Raw genomic sequence first — 20,535 nt, forward strand, 5'->3', positions numbered from 1 at the left:
TATATATATTAATGTAACTTTCTCGAAATATTTTGTATTTTCTTGGCTTTTGGTTCATATAAAAAACATTATTCTAAAATCAATCATGATTGATCAGAGTATCTTAGCCATCTATTCTTGAGTTCATTGCTCGCTATGAACTGTAAGCGCTCACCATTCTGCTTTCGTTAGTGCCGGCTTTCGTCAGTTTAGCTAATTGTCTATTCTTAACGGAAAAATCAACTCCGAAACGAAGGAAACGACAACCTGTTCAAAGTAAGGTAAATTAACTTGCCTCGAACACTGTGAAGAATATCGAATGAAGCCCTGAAGATAGATGAAGCTCTCTATAGCATGAAGTAGGAGCTGTAAAATGGAACACTTAAGGGAGTAACCGGTAATTGATGCTTGACACGGTACCAGCAAGTATGCTGTTTATTTGCTACTAAAGGGATTCAGCCGGACCGCTCCTGTTTTGAAACTGGCAATTAGAAAATAAATAGGAAGTTCGGTCGGAGGGTGACGCGTAGCGTCACAACGGTAAACAAAGGTATGCCTCCAAAAAATGAAAAAGATTAATACGGAATGCTTAGAGACCATTTACCTGTAGGAATCTACATTGTGAACAACAGGCTCCTAACAGACCTGTGCTATGCCCTACTAGGACTACAGGAATTGTTACTCAATGTAGGCTGAGTGCGAACGTCGGTGTTGCATGTAGTCTACGATCGTAGAAAGCCCCACTGAGAGGAACTCGACATTTAACGATACTGCTTGGATGTGTCACGTAGTAAAACCTTCCACGCTGTTAACTACGTTTCCTGTCATTGAAGCTCCCAGTGATTTTGGCTTCGTCGCGTTCTGTTTTATCATTACACAGCAGCTGCACTACTTGCTACGCTATTACAGGTATTCTGTTCGAATCATAATAGCAGTCATGTTACGGCTATTTTTTGCTTTTTTCTAACTAATAATCAGTGTAAATCGATCAAATCAAAGCTAAGTTCAATGCGGATCACTGATCCCTTAGAGAACATTATTCATCTTCGGTAGTCCTGATGTCCTGCTACGCCTATCTAATTTAGTTGTTACTTTATTGTTTTAATCTGCCAGTCTCGACTTCTGCCGCAGCTATCTCGCGGCACTGTTCGGTTACTCTATTTCAGGCAAGGGAAACTATCACATTCATTTTCCTTTTCCGCGTAGTTTCAAAATAATCTTAGATTTTTTTAAACTTTGAGCTTTACGGCCGGTATTGCGTTTATACACTGCTTCGAACAGCTGACCCCTCGCAGCACGAACCGAAGTATGTCCGATTTCGGCCTTGATTATTCTACGTGTCCCTAAGTCCAGTAGATAACCACGTAATCACTATATTATCACACGCAAACCTAACCTGGGCTGCGCTGAAGCCATAAACGAGCTCCTTTTATTTGCTAGCTTTAGAGAACTACTTTTATCTAAACTATGTATTACGAACCATGTAACAAGACAAGAGCTCTTCTTTTAGAACTTCAATTTCCCCATGTCACAATTCTAATTATTTATCTCTTCCATTGCAGTTGCCCTCTTATCGAGGCATAAAATTAATCTGTGCCATAGAACCCACAGTATGAGGCCCGAGACGTACCTGCTGTGTGTAATTTCACAGTCCACCTGGGTTCTAGCTCGCGCCAACAGTAATCATAATAAACTGCTCGCAAAATACCACTACTCCCTTGCGTCTACTTAGTAATCCTACCAGAGAAGTTTAGTAATCCCAATGGCCTACTTCATAGATTCTATTGTTTTTCTTTAGGGGATTATTATGTCGTTCTCTTGGTACATCTTTCATAAATTCTAAACCGTTTTCACGAAGAATACCATGTCAGTCATAAAAACGGTAAAAATTCAATTTTGTAACCAATGCATAGAGCCCAAAGAAATTGAGCGGATATCAACTATAAAATTTTCGGAAATGTTTTACGAATGCTGAGAGAATCCCTCAAAAAAGACTCGTTGTCTTCAAGTAACATAACTTTTAATCAGAGAAATCCTTGAAGGATAGACTCTTCACATAAAAACACATATTTGGAATATGACTAAAGTTAAACCTTATAAGGCCAAAGAAAATCAAACAGAGCTGATGATTTTTACAGGCTCGTTTTGGAAAACAAAGAAATTTAAAAAAAAAACACACAAAAATCGAATTTAACCCCATGCTGTAGAATATCAGGAAGAATAGCAGACGAAGGCATCGTAAATCTAGATGCTTATACGCTTATCCATATGCACTTCTAATTATCGGTATGAGCTTCTGCAATACGGAAGCGATTGCCAGACTGAAAGCAAACCTTTTTATTGCACGACGATGGCCTTCTATTATGATCGCTAAACTGTTCCCGATAGGCACCAAGCGATACTACATCTCTTCTCACAAAGGCCTCTAAAAGCAACTGAGTTTTTGCGAAAAATCAATTCTCATTCGCGAGAACAATTAATCAACTTGGGAACAAAAACGGAAACCATATTGCAACTTCTGCAAATTTCCTGTTTTTTGCGAAAAGCGCAATTTGTCTTAACTGCTGATCAGCACGTAGCATATTAGCTTCTGTCTTCCAGGATTGCTTACCATGTAATACGTTTGTTCTCTTCAGTTAAATAGCTGCTTGTTCAGAATATATTTGAAATTATCTACTTTAGAACTTAAGTGAATACAGGGAAAAATGGACTAAGTACATCAGTTGAAGCTATACGTATTCAAGTATACGGCCATACAATACGTCTGTAACGAACTCGTTACGACAAATCAAGAACAGGAAGTTTACCGTTTCTACAAAAGATCAACAAGCAAATCACCGAGGCCATCATAACTGTGAAGCTCTACCTTGACAAATGTAAACTCTACTCAACCCGATCTAATAATAACAATTGGAACGTAATTGATTGGTAACTAGACTGTCCTCAGTGCGTTGACCTCACCTTTTTTGTCGAGTCTACTTTAAGCTTCCTTACGGTTTATGCAGACTAGGTTAGCTTAGTAAATCTTCATTATAACTATCGACTGCCAGGACTGAAACCTGTACGCGCAATATGTATGCCTCAGCTCTAGTATTTCATGGTAAACGCAGGCGTGTGGCGACAACTCAGCTGCGTTTGGTCCGCGGGGTACAGGACACAGATAGTCGCAACACGCACCACCGTTGTGATTTAACGTCTGTAGGCTATACGGAAACGCTCCGTTAATGAGTAAACGCTGAATCAAATCGCGGATATTCTTCGAAGGGGTAACGGACTATAAAAGAAGCAAAAAAAGATATAGGTCCTTACCTCATTTAACGTTAGAGAACGCTTCATCGATTTAGATTTGAGATGGTTTCCCTCAGGGCAGCCAGATGATATTTGCAGAAAACTAGCCGCGTATATATAGTAATTGATAATGTAGTTCTTTCTACGGAAGCAGAAACTTTGATCACATCTTGGATAGATGCACAACAGAACGTCCTTGTAGACGTAATGAAAGATTATACATCAATTTTCAGGTGACAGCACAAAACATGATCTCATAAAAGCACACATGATTTTTTAAGCACACATTTTGTGAATATTTACGGACGAACAATTAGGAAAGATAGGACTGTGTTGGAAGCGAAAGAAGCCAGTCTTCCTCAAAAGTAAAGTGTATCATGCAGTATTCGAAACAATATGGGCCATCCTGTCGCGTTTGTGAGTGTGACTCGCTCCTGCAAATCCTGGTATCTAACTAAATACATACAATTTCGTGTTATTATCGAGCGAGAATTAAAATGCCATGTGTTTACAGCGACCCTTGTGCATGCGCTTGACGGCAATAGTGGATGTAGAACTCGAGGCATTTAACTTCAGTCATATGCTACATATTAACTTTCACCTGAACACACCTATGCTTTACCCTTATTTAGCTTCTTAAGTAATCGTCACAAAAAAAATACATGAATAGAGTAGATGTTTTTCAAAGCTTAATGTGTAAATTGCACTAAGGGATTTCCGGTCTCACTTCTGGGCGCCTGCCGCGGCAATATGGGTCTTGACCGACGTTTTCTAACTATAGTACCCGCTCTATCTCTGGCTGGCTATCGACAATATTTTGCTAGTGCTTAGAGGTTTGGTTTTGAGCGGCTTGAAAACAATTTTCTTTTTAACAAAACAAAAAAGTCCTAAATGTGTTTAAAGAAAAGCGTGTGCAATCTTGTTTAGTCGCCTTTGTTTCTCGTTACAGACGGTCGTATGTGCCTCTGTTAGATTTAACTCACCAGTGATTGTAACAACTCGCAAGCCTCTCGGACAAGCAAGCGGACATTGAGCTCCTCAGTCCTGGTAGAAACGAATGATCCCGTAGTAGATGTTATTGAACTCCTGACATTTTTCCTACCCTTTGATTTAAACGACACGCTCCTTTTCTGGCGAATATTTCAGCAGCTTCGCGATGAGTCAGCCGGGTTCGGCACGACAGTCGCAATCGGATCTCGGAGTGATCAACAGCACGATCGAGACCGTGCATATCGTGCGACCCTTAAAGGTACGATACAGTTATTTCTATTGTATATTTGATATGTATTAGTTATATCGATCTCTTGCAAAAAGCAGTACAATCTATAATTTCGCTTTTACGTGTCCACCTACAATACTTCTGCATGCATTCTTAGCTATTCATAAATCCCTCAATCAAAAACTGTGCGTACGACAATTAAATAGGGTCACGAATATGACTTGTGGTCCTGCGTATGCGTTTAACATAAAAAAATACAATATATATCATATTGGCACCAGTTTGTATTTAGAAACAACAGACTTTGTACTGTTTTGCATGCGTCACACTTTAAATATGCCGCATGCTCAAATATTCCCTGTGAAAGCCATTTCCGGCTTGCATACCCACATGCTTCCATACAAATTGTTGATTCTCGATAGAAAAAAAAAACACAAAAGCATTTTATCATTGTGCAACCAGAGAAACAAGAATCTAAATTTATCTATTTTAAGGCAATACCTAAAATGATTTATTCAAGCATCTTAAGAAAAAGGAGAACTTTCCAATCATAGTTGGCGTCAGGTGGTAGACAATCATCTTAATTTTCATTTATGACTCGCAATTGTTTTGCTCCCTTGCGACTGATAGGCTGAGGCTGTAGTAACAACATTGCGTAAAAACAACATGATCTAGCTCCTTCAACCATTTTCAATAGACGATTCTTTTCTGACCAAAGTAAACATAACAAAAACAATGGAACATTTATTAGATAGATTATTTTTCCGTTTATTAGCTGACTGTAAGTGTATAGATGTTAAAATCTGGCATAACAAACACAGCAGATTCATTTTTGATACCCTATAGATACAAACGTATATTTTTTACATATCAGTTCCTAGACGTCCGCAGGTGATCACCATCATTAGTGGCCCTTAACGTTAGGCTGTACATACGTTTATTCATTTCCCTTCTAGCATCGTAACAACGGAAAAGAGCGGTCGCGAAAGATCGTCTACTGCTCTTAAAGAAGTGTGGATATAGCCAATGTAGCTGCGCCCACCTAACTGACAGAAGCTTCATCTACCAATTACATCCCAGATTGTGATTTTTATTATTGGAAAAAAGAACTGATCCGGCGAGAGCATTTGTTAAGGTTTTCGCACTCTTAAAATAGTGTTGCGTCGGTTTCGCGTTCTCTATGCAAGGTCAGCCCAGGTTGATTGAAGGTTCAAACATGATGTTTCTCTAAAGGAGCTGCCGATTTATCACGGACGCTGGTATTATAAAATAGTTTTAAGTGCTCCAATCTAGTGTCACCTATGAAGCGGCACTGTTTCAAATAGTAACGGGGAAAGGATATATTGACGTTACGGTCAATCGGCCGCATCATGACGAAGAGTATCTTAAGAACGGACTTAGAAAACTTGGCACACCTATAAAATAAGTTTTTCTATCTTTTCGAAAAAAAAAAATTCGTTTCAATCAGTAAATCGAATAGCCATTCTGCTACCTATAGGTTCTGCAGGCCTAGGCGCGGATGCAGTGGTAATGTACTTGCCTGCTAACCACAAGTACGCGGCCTAATTTTGAACCAAGCGCATTTTGCTTTGTAGTAGAAGTTAGCCATTTGAAGCAGTGTTTGAGGGCAAAACCGGATATAAAACTTAGTCTTATTAGTTAACTTAATTAGTTTAGCCTCAATTATAGATCGCATATTTTAAAAAATCTGAAAAATACTATGAGCAACCTATTTACGCGTGATTATTCGTAGTGGTCACTGCAGCTGGCCGAAAAAAAACGTCGTAAACAACTGCAGCGGACAGAGGTTGACATTGAAGTTACAATCCACAATCACAGAAGAGTCTTGTTATCTCCGTGCCAGGTATCTAGAGTACTCCACAAAGCACATATGTTTGTCTTCCAAGGGCCAGAGCGTCGCAGACAATTACAAGTGAATCGTCTAGACCACGAAGAGACCTTTGCGATTAAGGGGCATGGCTTCTATAAGACAAAAGGCAAAGGACTCACCTTATTTTTTGCAATTTGAAAGCTTTGAATATCTAAACGACTGTCGATAGCACTTAAGAAGAATTTCTTTCCTCTTAACTTTTCACATGAGTGCCATTTCGTAGGTAAATTAATATTACATATAGCTGTATAGGATGCATGTCCGTTTTACTATATCTTCTAGTAAAGATTATTATTATTCTAAGAGATAAGTAAAGCTCGAAAAAAAAGACCTCTCAAAATATATCAGCGGGGCTTATTCAATAACACTATATTTGATTTCTACACAAAATAGCATCGATTTGAAAAAGTATACTATATATATGTATATATAGTGAAATGGTTGCGCTTCCACAGAGCGCATAGGTTTCCCTACGATTTGTCCAAGTCCTCATGCGACTGTTTACCATACATCTCAGCCCTTTGATGGCATATTGCCTGTTTCTGTTTGGCTTTGATTCCAAAGTGTAGACGAGACATTCTTTATTTGTTAGCCCATGAACCGGTTTTCATGTCGCCGTTCCGCGCCCAATGCATTAGTAGGGAGCGTATGTATGGCTGACCAGTGGACATTGCTCCGTAACTACTGCCTAGAGACCAATGGATTCTAGACAGCAGTGACGGAATCAAACGCATGTCGGAACGACAGCAAACATCAGAAAGGTAGGTCACGGGGAGTAACCACATAAGGAAGCCGGAATCCCAATCTCAGTGAGCTCTCTCGCTCCTTCGCCAAGCACAACACTAGCGAGAGCCATCTTGGATTGGCCGGTTGTTCTCCTGCCGCCGCCGCCGCCGCCGCTGTATTGATCGTATTGCTATGTTCGAAGTGTCGAAGCCGAAGTCGGAAGAGTCCGAGCGGTGGCCTGACCGGGCCTGAAAGTGGCCGAGAACTTGGCGAGTTGGAGCGTGCAGCGGCCCGAATCGGTGGCCAAGGCTCATCCGTGGCAGTGGCAACTGAGCTCATGGTGGTATAAAATACGAGATGGCGTTCGAGGTGACGTAATTAGAAGCGGAAAAAGGAATAACCAGCTGCTTGTGGCCTGGCGGCTGTGACGAGAGCGGCGGTGGCGGCAATCAGAGCAGTGATCGTGCAAACTCCACCAGATAAACTGCACCCATCAATCTTAGGGGCAGCAATTGATACGACGCTGGTACAAATGAGAAAGCGCCACCTCTCGCATCAAGAGTCGTGGACCCTGCAACAAGTGCACATTGACAATAATTGTTGCAACCATATTGAGCGCTACATTCATGAGTCTGTCCGTGTCTGTATTTGTGTATGTGTGTAAACGTTACGTGCATTCAAGTGCTTCCAGCGTACTGCCTGTGTATATGTGTGTGTGAGTGTGTGCCTGTGTGTGTGTATGTGTGTGTGAGTGCGTGCGCTCGTGGACTGCGTGGATCCATCCAGCTCTTCCGTATGATACCCCACGAAGGGGTTCCTGCTACGCAGGTTATTATAATCACGTTGCCTATCTACGTAACGCTCAAACGTAACACGATGACGTCGGAAGACTATAATCAATCGTCGACTCCGAGGGTAGCACTTCAAATGGCCGTTGGTGAGATCAAGAAGCTCTAACTACAACCTCACCAGCTGAAAAAAATATTTAACTGAAAAGGCACGAATCAACGACAGAACCGGCAACATCTACAGAAAGAGATACTGCTATTACTACAATTAATGTTTTCACAGAAATTTCTCAAGATTTCCCAGATTTTTATCATACGCGATATGCATACGGCCAGTCCGGCAATACAAACCGGTGACAAGAACAATGTCCCAAGAAAGCGGCAACCGCATTGTCGTAACGCTTTGTCGGCTAATTGTATTACGTATGCCCATTGATGAGTGTGAACAGGAACACCATTGAAAATGATGATGAACCGCTCAGATTGAGCAATGCACGAAATTCGATCACATATTTCCCAAAGATATTGCGACGCTTCACAAGCTAGAAAACTGTTGATTTAACCACATATCAATTTTGATTTTTTGGTCGCTCCTTAGTTCGAAAACTTTTTTGCGACCTCGTTGTGCCACTGTTCTCCAGGCGTCGATTTTAGGTTATGGCATAGACGACGAAATAACAGTCAGAGAAACGGGCCGAGGAAGTATTCGCTATTAAAACACTACTCTATTATGCCCACCTCAACCTAATCAAAAGATGCTCGTAGAATTTTGGTCACTGGCGATGTTCAGTGAATATATTCGCCGTTATTTACTGCACAAATAGTCACAACCAGATATTGCTTGTATATATAGTATGTATATACATTTATACGTAAACTTATTTGTACTTGTATACACATGTGTGTGTTGAGGAACAGATATGAAACAAAGCTCTCTTCATTCTACCCCTCGTGGTGTATGAAGTGTCAAAATGACATAGGTGGTTATAGAGCAGCTGTACCCCACACCCCCCTCCCGCCCGCCCGCGGTTCAAACACTCCACTGAAGAAGCAGATACTCTTAGACTTTCGCCGCTCTTAGCGACTAACGCAATGGGACCGTCAAAAAAACGCAACCTTTAGGACGACGATCGTGGTAAAAACAACCCATGGGCTTCTGGGAGCTCGCGTAACCCGTGGCGTGTGTATGCGTGTCTGCTTGTTTATCTGTATAGGCATGTGGACTGTGTAAAGAAGAAACAAGTAAATAATGAAAGGAATAAAATATATGTAGAGAAGACAGGGTGACTAAAAATAATTCCACATCTGTGATCCTTCACACTGCCATATACCATCTAGACTGCTCGAAAATGACCAATTTATTAAGAGATATTGGTTAGAGGTAGCATACGATTGTCTTTCTCCTTCGAAACAACGCTTCGCCAAGCGAAATGCAGTGCTACTGATACCACAGGTGCGATTACGCGATATGTCAGGGCATGTTCTGATTAAGAATTGCTGAACCAAGGTGGTACGGCGCGTCCCGAACCCGACAGACCGGAGACACCGCTGCGACTAAAAAAGACGTGCCGAAGAAAGTGTAAGCCCAGGCATACACGCTACTACTTGCAATATTCTGTTGCGTTTATAAATATCCAATTGACAAAAAAGTAGTTAGTTAAAAAGATCTTATCTATAAGCGTGCAGCGCAGAGAAAGAGGGTATCCGAAACTGTGTTTACTGTCAACGCCGTCGAAGTTGTGAAACTTCGAAAGTAAGCCTTTTTTTCTTTGCACAAACGAATGGAAGCTTCAGTTACACCAACCGCTACATGGTTGATGGCCGATAAAATTCTGAGACCTGCTATAATGTACTCTGTACATAGATATACAAACGTATAAGACACGCATTACGCTCAAAAGCAATCATAGATTCTGGCTAGACAAGGACAACATTCAATGTAGGGACTGAGCGCGAAACTTTGTATTTACCGATCAACTAAACAAGTACTGCAACAAAACGATAGCAGACAGAAGCGAACAGGAACGAATTGTTTTCATCGACGACGGAAAGAAGTTGGCTGGTGTGGAAGCGCAGTTATGGAATCGCAGGTTGTGTACAGGGAAACGGGTGGGTACCGCCGCCCGCCAACGTACAGCAGTACGTTAGCGGCTTCTGATGAATCTGGCGTCCCACGGCCTAGTCCAGGTAGCGCAGGTGGTCCTCGACGGGTTTTGTTTGTATCGCCCTCAATGCCAGTAGCGCCGCCTCGTCATATTTTACCTCCTCATCAACTGTCAGCTCTTCCACATGAAAGTCCGTACCCAAGTTATGGCGACCCCGACTACCGTGAATGCTGTTGTCTAACAACGTGTGTTAATACATGCACCATGAAACAGGTAGAGTGCTCGGTTCCGGACGACATATTGATCGTGGCTGATGACTGAAGATAGTGTGACAAGAATTAGTGTATGGGACTTTTTGTGTGAATTTTTTTATAGACTCTGCTGGGCGCCCCTTTTAATTCAAGGGCTACTGTTTCTGTTATGTTTGAAATATTCAGTAATTTATTCGTTCAGCTCGAATAAATTCGGCAAAACATACTGCCGACAAGCATGTGAGCTCAAGCAGCCATAATCGAAATAATTTTCCATTTTTCCAGTTTGACATGATGATTTGCACTCGGAAGGGTGTCGAAGCAGATACTATATAGATTGATTCTACGCTACCGTTCCCCCATCACAATTCTACGGCGAAATCTGTTAAATGTGTATGTGGTCGACACGGTAAAACGTCAGTTCTTTCTATTGTCGTGATACGGCCCCGTCGTTTTCCTTCGCAAACATGTTTTCCAAAGAACGCCCTCAGTAAAACGGCTTATAGTGAGCAGGTCGAAATAAGGCCTAATAGATGATTATAACGTGAATGGCGGTTATTCGGTGGTTGCAAAAGTAAGATTTTTTTCTTGCGTTCTTCTAACTGATATTGGTCGGTAGCGAGTGTCTACATAGCGATGGCATTCTGTCTGCGCTAATATTGAGCACCGATTTTTATGCCTTTTCGTGAAGACGTATTTGGGAGACAACTACTGTTTCCATAGGGCCTTATAACCGCTAACTTCAATTCTAGAGTAGTCTTTAGAAGATCCGATTCCGCCCATGGATAGCGCATACGTGGTTCCATGACATTCAGTAATGAATAGCAGCAACACCACAACAACAACAAACTACATTGTGTAGAACCTTTAATGAGTGAAACGTTCGGAAAAACAGATTTTTCTCTGCTATTTTTCCAGCAAATTTAGTCAATTTTGGATAATAAAATTGCTGGAAAGGTTGCACATGTTACCTACATTGTAACAAGCAGGATCAATTAATATCGTTGACCTATTTCACCAGTTATAAGAGACATTACATGGACGATACTTCGAAGTATAAAAGTATATCACCCTGATAAGCTTACTATAAATTGCATGCTTCAATTTAAACGAACTAATCAGTAAAGTTTTTTTTTTCTAATTTTCTTATTAGCATCCTAAAGATTCGGAAGTTGAATTGTTTAAGCGATATTCTTCAAATAAATATTGAGCTCTGCTGTAGTAACCAGCTGGGCCTGATAGTTAGCCTCTTTTCTCCTTGGCTATGCCTGTTACTGATTTTTCTGTAAAACACGAATAGACCAAGCAGCATAAGAAATAAATAGTCTTCAGAAAGGCAGCTGATAGCACATAAATGCCATATTAGTTCACCAAACGCTGTGAGACACGATCTTACATCCCTACGGTTCAAAGATCGTATCAACTACGAGAAGCTAACAGTGCTATAATAGGCACTGATACGGTAATTTTAATATTGCCCAATTTACCATCTAGTCCGGTTTATAGCGAGTAACTTTCCTTGTCTTTTGATAAGTTTGATATCCACGTTGCCAAGCATCTCAGCTCGACCGTATATCGTGCGCTGTATATAAATATATAGCGCACGATATATATTTGCGTTTGTGTAAACTTAAATTTAAGACTACGCTCGACATTACATGATACTGATCCTGCTAGCTTGTTTTAACTACTATGATCTACACAATACGAAATGATGAGCGAGCTAGGTAGAATAGAAGATTCGCTTGGTAAACGACCGGACCACAAAACGCGTCCGGGCTGCGCGGGATCGCCGTCACGATAACGGCAGATCTTCCAAGGGAAACTGGGGTCGAAAGAGGGAGACTATTTCGCGGCACCGTAAACGTCGTCTGTGAATGCCATTGGATACGCTCAAAGCCACCGAGATAATGGTTACCCTTAATCAAACAAAAGGCAAAGGCGGGACACCTTTATGCTTGTCGTAGAAGAACTCCGGCCTTCACGTGGGATTTATTAACTAATAAATTAACTATTTGGAGTTCTATGTCTAACCGTTAGACATCGGCTTAAGCGGCTGGCTCCCCGTAGTAAACGAAGTGTGCCACGTTACGAATTCAATAGAACTTTATCGGGGCAGGCATTTCAAAAACGACTGATCGGCTTGCTCTTAACTTAAATAATAATAATAACCTTTCTCCGAACGATCTGTTTATCATACCGGGGAAGGGCGTATATATTGTCGATACCGTCAAAGCAACGTTTGGATCTCTCATATTCGCTTTCTGATTGCGGACATCTGCTTACGATTGAAAAGCGGACAGAACATTCTGAATACTTTAATCCGTAAACAATTACTGAGCCAAGATAAATAACTCGATAAATCTCCCCCTACCCCTGCGCCCCCCTTTCCATGGCTGGAGCTAATAACAATGATCAAGTTTTTTTTTTGTTACAATGAAAATCCTATCTGCCAATGGCATGAATTTCTACAGAATTCAGTCTAGACGTACTACGCTGCAACTGAGCTATATACATAATAACACTGCACTGTTCAAGTATGACCGCAGTTAGAAAAACTATATTATATCTATATATATATATATAAAACTATGTATAGTCGGTATTATACAAAACTGATTGGTTATACGATAGCAGTCCTAGTTCAGGAACAGTATGATAAGCTTTTATAGCCATGCGCTGGAATAATAGTCCCGTTCAACAACTGATCTTTGCCGAGCGAACTCGACGATCAATTGTTATTTCGCTGCGAAGATGTTATGTCTGCAGAAGGTATAGCTTATATAATAAGATAAATTCCCTGTAATATAATATACCAAGCCCTATAAAATAATACATTAAGCAACATGAACACTTCTCAAGTGGGGTAGTAGTGGGGTTTAGTGAGGTCTTTTTGGTGCTTTAGGTTGCTTATTTGTAGCTTAGAATGAGCGAGCAGCGATGCCTGGCTCTAGCTACGATTACCATTATTTTTCCTTAATCTTAGTGATCCTTTTTGTAGGTGAATTAAATATACGTACTTATAGCGTCTGAGTTTTCAAGCCACATTCGGTACGTCATATTTTCTGGGTAAACTAAATATAGCTGTTTTTGTAAATGAAGTCCAATGAAGTTATTCGTGTCATACAATTACATATCGTCTAGTAAGAATACTGGCGTGTGGATGCAGAATGTACCCTCATTAGTAGCATAACATTAACATTGGTGATATATGTTCCTATACATGCTTTCTATTAGGGACAAGATATGTACATGTGCATACTCTGCACCGTTCTTTCTTCAAGAGGTTCAACTGCTTTAAACTTCAACTTTTCATTTCAGTCACTAAACGATATATTGCATATTGCAAATGTATTATTAACGGTGTGTTCAGTATACGATCTTTGATCATGCTCAGTATAGAAATGGGGAGTCGTACTCTTCATTTCGGTATGAAGTGGGAGAGGCACGGTGGCCCTTGTAACCTCTGCTTGAGGTAAACGTAATAACGGGGATCAACCGGGCATGCTAAGAAATAGCTTTCAACGAAAATCAACTGGTGGCTTAAGCAGTACGGGGCAATTGTAACTTCATATTTTTTTCACGTTAGATATTGCGCTGTCCGTCAGTTAATTCCTAGGTTAGTGCCTGGTAGAAACCTAATGGCGTACAGAATGTGTTTGAAAATAGTTTTAATAGTTACATAGTACTGTATATAATATAAATAAAATATAATAACGATTCACGGTTCAATGTATAGCGTAGCAAATTTTTTTTTGGGCTCGAAGAAGCACAGGGCGTACGGGAAAATGCTCTTTCTATCGAGTTTTATGAAAAAAAAAAAAAAAAAAACTCCAAAGGTTATAAAGAGCGTACGTAGTAAATACATGCATTGCTAAAATGATATTTGCGGAAAACGCACTCGATAGCCGCGTAGTCGACTCGATTCCGTCATAGTTAGTTAGCCTAGGATAGGAATCCAAACCGAAAAGCTTGGACTTGGCGTGTCCTTTATGGACCAGATTATGGGTATGCCTGTAGTTCGAGCAGAGCAATTGGAGCTACCAAAAAAAATAGAGTGGTTTAAAGATCAGGCGCTGGCAGCCATTCCAAAAACTCTTGCACCTTGTACAAATAAGGTTGATCTCCGGTCTTAGGGTCCTTGCTTTTTTCGTGCTGATGACCCGAAACAAGGTACCGAAAAGGAACAACGAATGCCATGGCAATAGAAGCTTTTCTACTGTCTAGCTTTGTTCGCATGTCGTCTCTCGACAAGGCCAGAACAATCTTCCCTCTTGATCCCTCCGCTTCTATCTACAAGCCCCATTGACGTTTGTGCAAACAAAGCAAAGGGCCAATTTGCGTTAACCTGGTACGAGCACGCAACTATCAATAGGATCGTTTATAAACTAAGAATTTACAAGTAAGCGTAATTATATCAAACGGACTAATCAATATCGGGTAGCATAACGAAGAGATGAGAAAAATGGAATATCCAAACGATAGATATGAGGGTTTTTTACGTCAATGACTCTCCTACTAGAATCTAATAACTGACGTATTCATATTTAGACATCAATGTGCCAGTAATAGTTTCTCCTATTATTTGTGTAGATGGACCATCGGACACTGCCTGGTAATTGGTTTTGTTGCGCACTGATTTAGTTCGTAAAAATAGAATTTTTCGAGGTAACTCGCAACGATTTTCAGCTCCTAAACGACGTTTTCATAGATTACGACTAAAATACCAAATTGCTATTGTATGTGTGCTATCTTTGCTCTATCAACAGGTGTTCGCATTTATTTGCGGCTTGATCGTGGTCCTATTAATGATCCTGAGCATCCTGTCTTCGTCCTGGCTGGTCGCGCAGAAGTATCGCCAGGGCCTTTGGGAACAGTGCGTTGAAGAAGGCGCGTTAAAGCCCCTACCATTCGGTCTAGAGGTAAACTCCTAACAACAATACAGCCATCGGATGAAATTAAAAAGGAAGCGCGCCGCAGACACAGCTCGATCTTTAATTGGCGTCCCATTTAGCAACAACAAAAAAGGACGGTGTTACCCGATTAGAAATAAAAACGCCGCTGGCATATTTGGTAGCCGTTGACAAAGGCTATGCCCGACCGTGTCGATACCAAAAATGTGCTCCATTTCCCACAACGAGCTTAGTGGACTGGCCAAGAGAAACTTGTTTAAAAGGGAACGTCACTCCCTGAGGGGTTAACGATTGTATTACTAGCACTCGGTGGAAATATGCCGTCTTTGATACTATGCTGTGGTAATAAAAGCGGAACGCTCTATTGTGCAGCAGCCAGATGAATAAAAATCGTTGTAATAATCGATACGACATAATCGCTTTGCAGTAATTCACTTTATTTTTCCGGTCTTTTTTACTTTATTACAACAATTTAGTAAAATAGCAGTATTAGCGCGGTTAAACCCGCCGTTTAAGATTGATATAATGGTTGGGCGTCCGCATCCTTCGGTCCTCTCCAATGCACCCCTAAATGTACAACTAGAGAACCAATCATTGCAATTTGAGTAGTGACAGATTCTGTAACCAAAAGTTCAGGTACTGCGTGTAGCAATGTTTTACTTCTTTACATCCGCATCTCGTTTCGAGCGCTGCGAGAAGCGAGAAAGTCATATATTTGTATTTTTTGGAAAGCTTCTGAATTTTGCTAAGATTCAGCCTTTGAGGGCAAGAGTATTTACGGGCAAAGCGAAGAAGCTCATTAAAAGTTTAGCGTGCGGCCTTGAATCGCATCTAGATAAACAACATAGTTGGGCTCACTTTCCATTTCTATTGCCTATGAAGCAGTTCAGCAGGACACCCCTCTGCCGATATATATTTCACCTTGGTAACCTGCATCCCCCCTCCTTCGTCATGCCTTATATAACGGTGTCGCTCGCATAAATGAAAACGCACTAAATAGCGGGTGTACATGATGATAACTTAGGGGCATGTGGTCGTCTAGATTTGAATCGGGGCTACGAGTCAGCCGTGTACGTTTTATGCAAAGGAAACATTTTAATAGAAATCTGCAAGTAGTGCCTAGCGGTTTAAGTATCCAATATAGAACGCGTACTACTTGTCTATCGGAATGAACTTGGCAAACAGAGGGGAGGCAAGTCAGACATATTTCAGTTTTTACATTTTGTAACTTGTTAATTAAGAACCGTATCATATTTTTTTGCATAGCTTGGAGATGAACACACTGTATTTTATTCTCTATATTTATTACTTAGTCATGCATTTTATTCGAAGTATATGCTAAATTTTTAAGTTATTTGTTAAAAAAATACATCCTTGACGGTCATACTTCCTAGGGAAAATAACTTCTTAATTAACTCAGCACTACAGTTAAACACTTGCCAATATCCTTAACGAAACATTATTACTGGACTGTTTAAAATTCGTGTATAACAAATGTTATAAACTTCGACTGCGGGTTTTGCTGCTACTCAATAGACAAATATGCCTTCAAACTTGTGCTGTAACTCTCGGCCCTACCTCGAACTACGCTTTCAACCTGTCGGAACGAATCTATTAAAAATCACCATATATCAAATTTTGTTCGGGAGGAACACTGGTGCTTGGCAGGCCATTTATCGTAGACAAGGGCGGTGCTCTCCGGGAGAGAGAACTCTCCGGGGCAAAAGCAGAAGTGTCGATGGTTTGTTTTTTGAAACATGAAATTTTTCAATGGGGAAAGGCGCAGAAATCAACTTTTATTAATCTAGAATATTCTCTGCGGATCGTAGAAACTGTCTTCTCGATGGTGTTATCTATCGCAGCATCGTGTATATAGGCCACAGCGCATGACCTTTTTTCAAATTTTTTGCGCCTTTTTTTGCTTTTCGGCTTTTGAGACGTATGTCAGACCAAAATGTAAACTACCTAGATTTTATTTACGGCTAGCGTCTGTCGCCGCCGACGTCCTTAATGGCACATGCGGAAAAATTAATTCAAATATACTTTCATTCAGATGCGGTTTAAAGACAGTAAGCCTTTTTTTTTTTTAATTGGCCTTAGCTCTTTGATCTCGTATGTTTGAAAATCTCATTTGCTTCGCAGTTAATAGAGCTTCATTATACATTGGGGGTGTTTGAAATCAAGTGTCCTGATCGTTCACAGTGTTGCACATAGCGATTACTTTTGGCCGAAACAGTCCGTCAAAACTATAGCTTCGTCCTTTATGTCAGAATTCAACATGAAGAATCACGCATTGTTTAATTCAGGACTTTTCCGCCAACTATAGACGCCATTTCGAAGCACACAAGTACGCTCAGGCTGAACGGTGGAAGAAGGCAACACGCAGATTGAATTGATTTAGAAGAGATGGTCAACACTCCTGCCTTGCCTGGGTTTGAAATCCTTTATTTAAACACTGGTTATTTACGTTTAAAGGAAAATTTTTATGTAGCTGATTATTGCCGATTTCGCTCCACACGTTTGGGTAGAATGCCAAACGGTTTATGGTAGGCGACAGATTTAAGTGCTGAACGAAAATCGACGTGAATCACATGAACTTACTAAGTTTAATTGAAGTCAAGTGCCCAGTATAGAGCGTCCAGAAGTTAGAAGTTCTATAAAGCTGTTGTCTATAGGCATTTTGTAATTGCACATTGGCAGTTTACTTTCTCACTCCCGTTTTTCATGCAAATGCTATCACGATATTCGCTATCGCAAATGTGTTCCCTCCATCCGGGAGGCAAAGTTTTTTGCGCGAGAAGTTTTTTTTTACAATGATATGCCGCTTTTATCGTTGCTTGCTTGGGAACAATAAAACTACATGGCTTACAAACAAGTCAGAGTTAGCGTATATAGTTAACCTAGTTTAAATGATTGTCTGGGTTTTGTGTTCCTCGTACATTAAGTTTACAGTACCAAAGCGTGCAGCTGTTTCCTTTTAATGATTACTGTTTTGCCTACTTCTTTAATATGACTTAGGATTTCTTATCAGTCTTTTTTTTTAGCCATGACTTGGTGTTGAACTGCGTTTGAGCACAAAAAATGCGCACAAAAATTGCTTCCTGCGTACACATAATGAGGTATTGTAATGGTACTCTCGGACATATGCATATTGCTCCAGCAAATGGCGTCATCATATAAAGAAGCGCGCTGAGGTAGGTGACAGCGCTCAGGACGTATCTATTTGTAGGGTCAGCGTAAGAATCGTAAAAACCTCTTGCGCTCTGGCCCAGAAGCTAGCTTCATGATGCTGCCCGTAGCAGAGCATGTGTATTAATAAGCTATTCAACAGGAAACGATTGGGAAACCAACCCGTCATGAATTTTTTTCTTGAAGTTGCTAAAACCGAGCGCGTATTTACCTTAATCTATTAATTTACATGGTTACAGATTTGTTTTTGGGTAACCTAAATTATGTGATTTCACAAGAAAAATGTAAGCAACTTATCAGGCGTTGTTCGGTCTCAGGAGGCCCGTTTTATAAAGTATAAGTGTATGAATCTGCTAAATAACCTATCTGGAAAGGAAAACCAGAAAATAGCGACGAAGTAAGTAAACTGGAGAAAGTTGGCGGAAGCAACAAAGTATAAATGATTTCCGCTGTATTGTAGACGACAATAGGTGCTGCCAACGTCACAACTGTTTCTGGCGGTATGTGACACCGTCCCTTTAGAGCGTGTTAGCAAGGCTAAGGTTGTCAAAAGCGGAATTTGTGGTTTCCTATAAACGACAGAAAAATCAATATGGCGTAATTGCTCAGCAGTAATAAAATAGCGTTGTATTTAAGAATTCATTCGGAGTTTCTTATCAGAAACAGGACTGGTTGATCTTGTAATGCGAAAAACGTCTAGCTCAAAAATAATCAAACAAGTCCTATACTGAAACGTGTTGTGAAGTAGATCTTCCACCCCCACTAATTTTTCTACCTTCAGATAAGGTGTACCTATTAAACCCGTAAATGCTTCAACCTTAGTGCATATTTTTATTATACTTAAAGATGCAGCTTTATCTTTGCATAGAGAACGTTGAAAAAAATTTTCACCCGGGGCAACTACATTTTTGGTCAAATATAAACCTTGTGGACAGTGTATGGAACAAGCGCGTATTAAGGATATGTCACATCAAGAAATTATACGGAGCTGCTCACAGCGGGGGACTCTTACGTTCGCCAAAACGATGGCACCGTGTATTAGATAGCGCCCTTACTATTTAATGTGCCAGAAAATAAAAAGGGTATTTTTGCACAAAACCGTTCACCATCGGCTTTGGAATATCAGAGCCGAAGGTGAGAAAAGCGCCGTTTGATATATGTAGCTTATTTCAGAGCTCATGTTCGTTCTATATTGCTCTCCCGTGATATAACTAAATATCATTCAGACTAACACTTTCCTTAGTTTCATCTCCCTACCCAAATATCCGAAAAACTCACAACTTTTCGATATAATTTAGCCATTGGAGCTTTGAAACTTAAGACACTGAATATTTCGAAGGAGCTTATTGCATCACCCGAGAAGCAGCTGTAGATAACAACGACTATTCCGTTCAACATGCTACATTTGAAATAAAACAAAAAAAACATGACATTATTTCGTTGGCGTTTGATTATATCTGGATAATAATCTATTATTTTCCACACTAATATTTTACAGAATTATTCTTACAGGTTATCCGGCCGTTTTTGGGTATTCAAAATGGGCATACGCACTTTCTGACGTTTCCTGACACCTGACAACTTAAAGCTTGACGGACATTTTGAAATAGTATTGTATATTAGACTGTGAAGCATTTACTTTACTATGATTATGGCTTTGCCCTCGATTAAGTACTGAACGGATGTTATTGACAGCCGGCTAGAGAAATCCACTTTAACCTCAACGGTCCTTTCTTCGTTGCAAACATAGAATATTGCCCTAGCTCTCGGTTACATAAAAGCTGGTTATAAAAGACTACATAGTGACTCCAGAAAGCAACATATTCCAGAGTCCAGAAAGTCACTCTCCAATTCCGAAGTCGCCATGACGATGCGAGAGCCCAAAGAAAAAAAAGTTTTGAATAGTGAACCGCGCGCTTCGTAAACGCAGAGTACGCGTGAGGTTTTCGGATTAGGTCAGACGGACACTCCACAGTATGGAAAGTAATCATCGTAATTTATTATTACGAAGCCATTGCTTTTTCATTGTTCACAGAGTTCTAAAAACCGAACGCAATATTAATATATGAACAGACGTAAAATACCCCAAGATGCACCCAAGGGGTCATCTGCACTTCGGCCTTGCAGAAGCTTAGCTTCCCTATGACTTAAGTGTATTATATAATTTTAGGTGGGGGTTCGAATAA

The 20,535-nt window shown here is 40.4% G+C and overlaps 1 protein-coding gene across 9 annotated transcripts in view; it reads left to right on the forward strand.

Moving 5' to 3' along the window:
* Positions 1–20,535, forward strand: part of LOC111253031 (transmembrane protein 47) — a 40,709-nt gene that overhangs the window by 15,993 nt on the left and 4,181 nt on the right. For 6 of the 9 annotated variants that reach the window (XM_086992289.1, XM_022811835.2, XM_022811837.2 and 3 more), the window contains 2 exons: positions 4,417–4,516; positions 15,017–15,169. In XM_086992289.1, coding sequence (XP_086848415.1) covers positions 4,417–4,516; positions 15,017–15,169 — 253 coding nt within the window. Of the gene's footprint in view, positions 1–4,413; positions 4,517–7,271; positions 10,270–15,016; positions 15,170–20,535 lie in introns of those variants that run through there. The other 3 variants (XM_022811834.2, XM_022811839.2, XM_022811833.2) reach the window with 2 other exon arrangements.

This window comes from Varroa destructor, unplaced genomic scaffold, assembly GCF_002443255.2.
Source record: "Varroa destructor unplaced genomic scaffold, Vdes_3.0 BEIS01000006.1, whole genome shotgun sequence".
Classification (NCBI taxonomy): Eukaryota; Metazoa; Arthropoda; class Arachnida; order Mesostigmata; family Varroidae; genus Varroa; species Varroa destructor.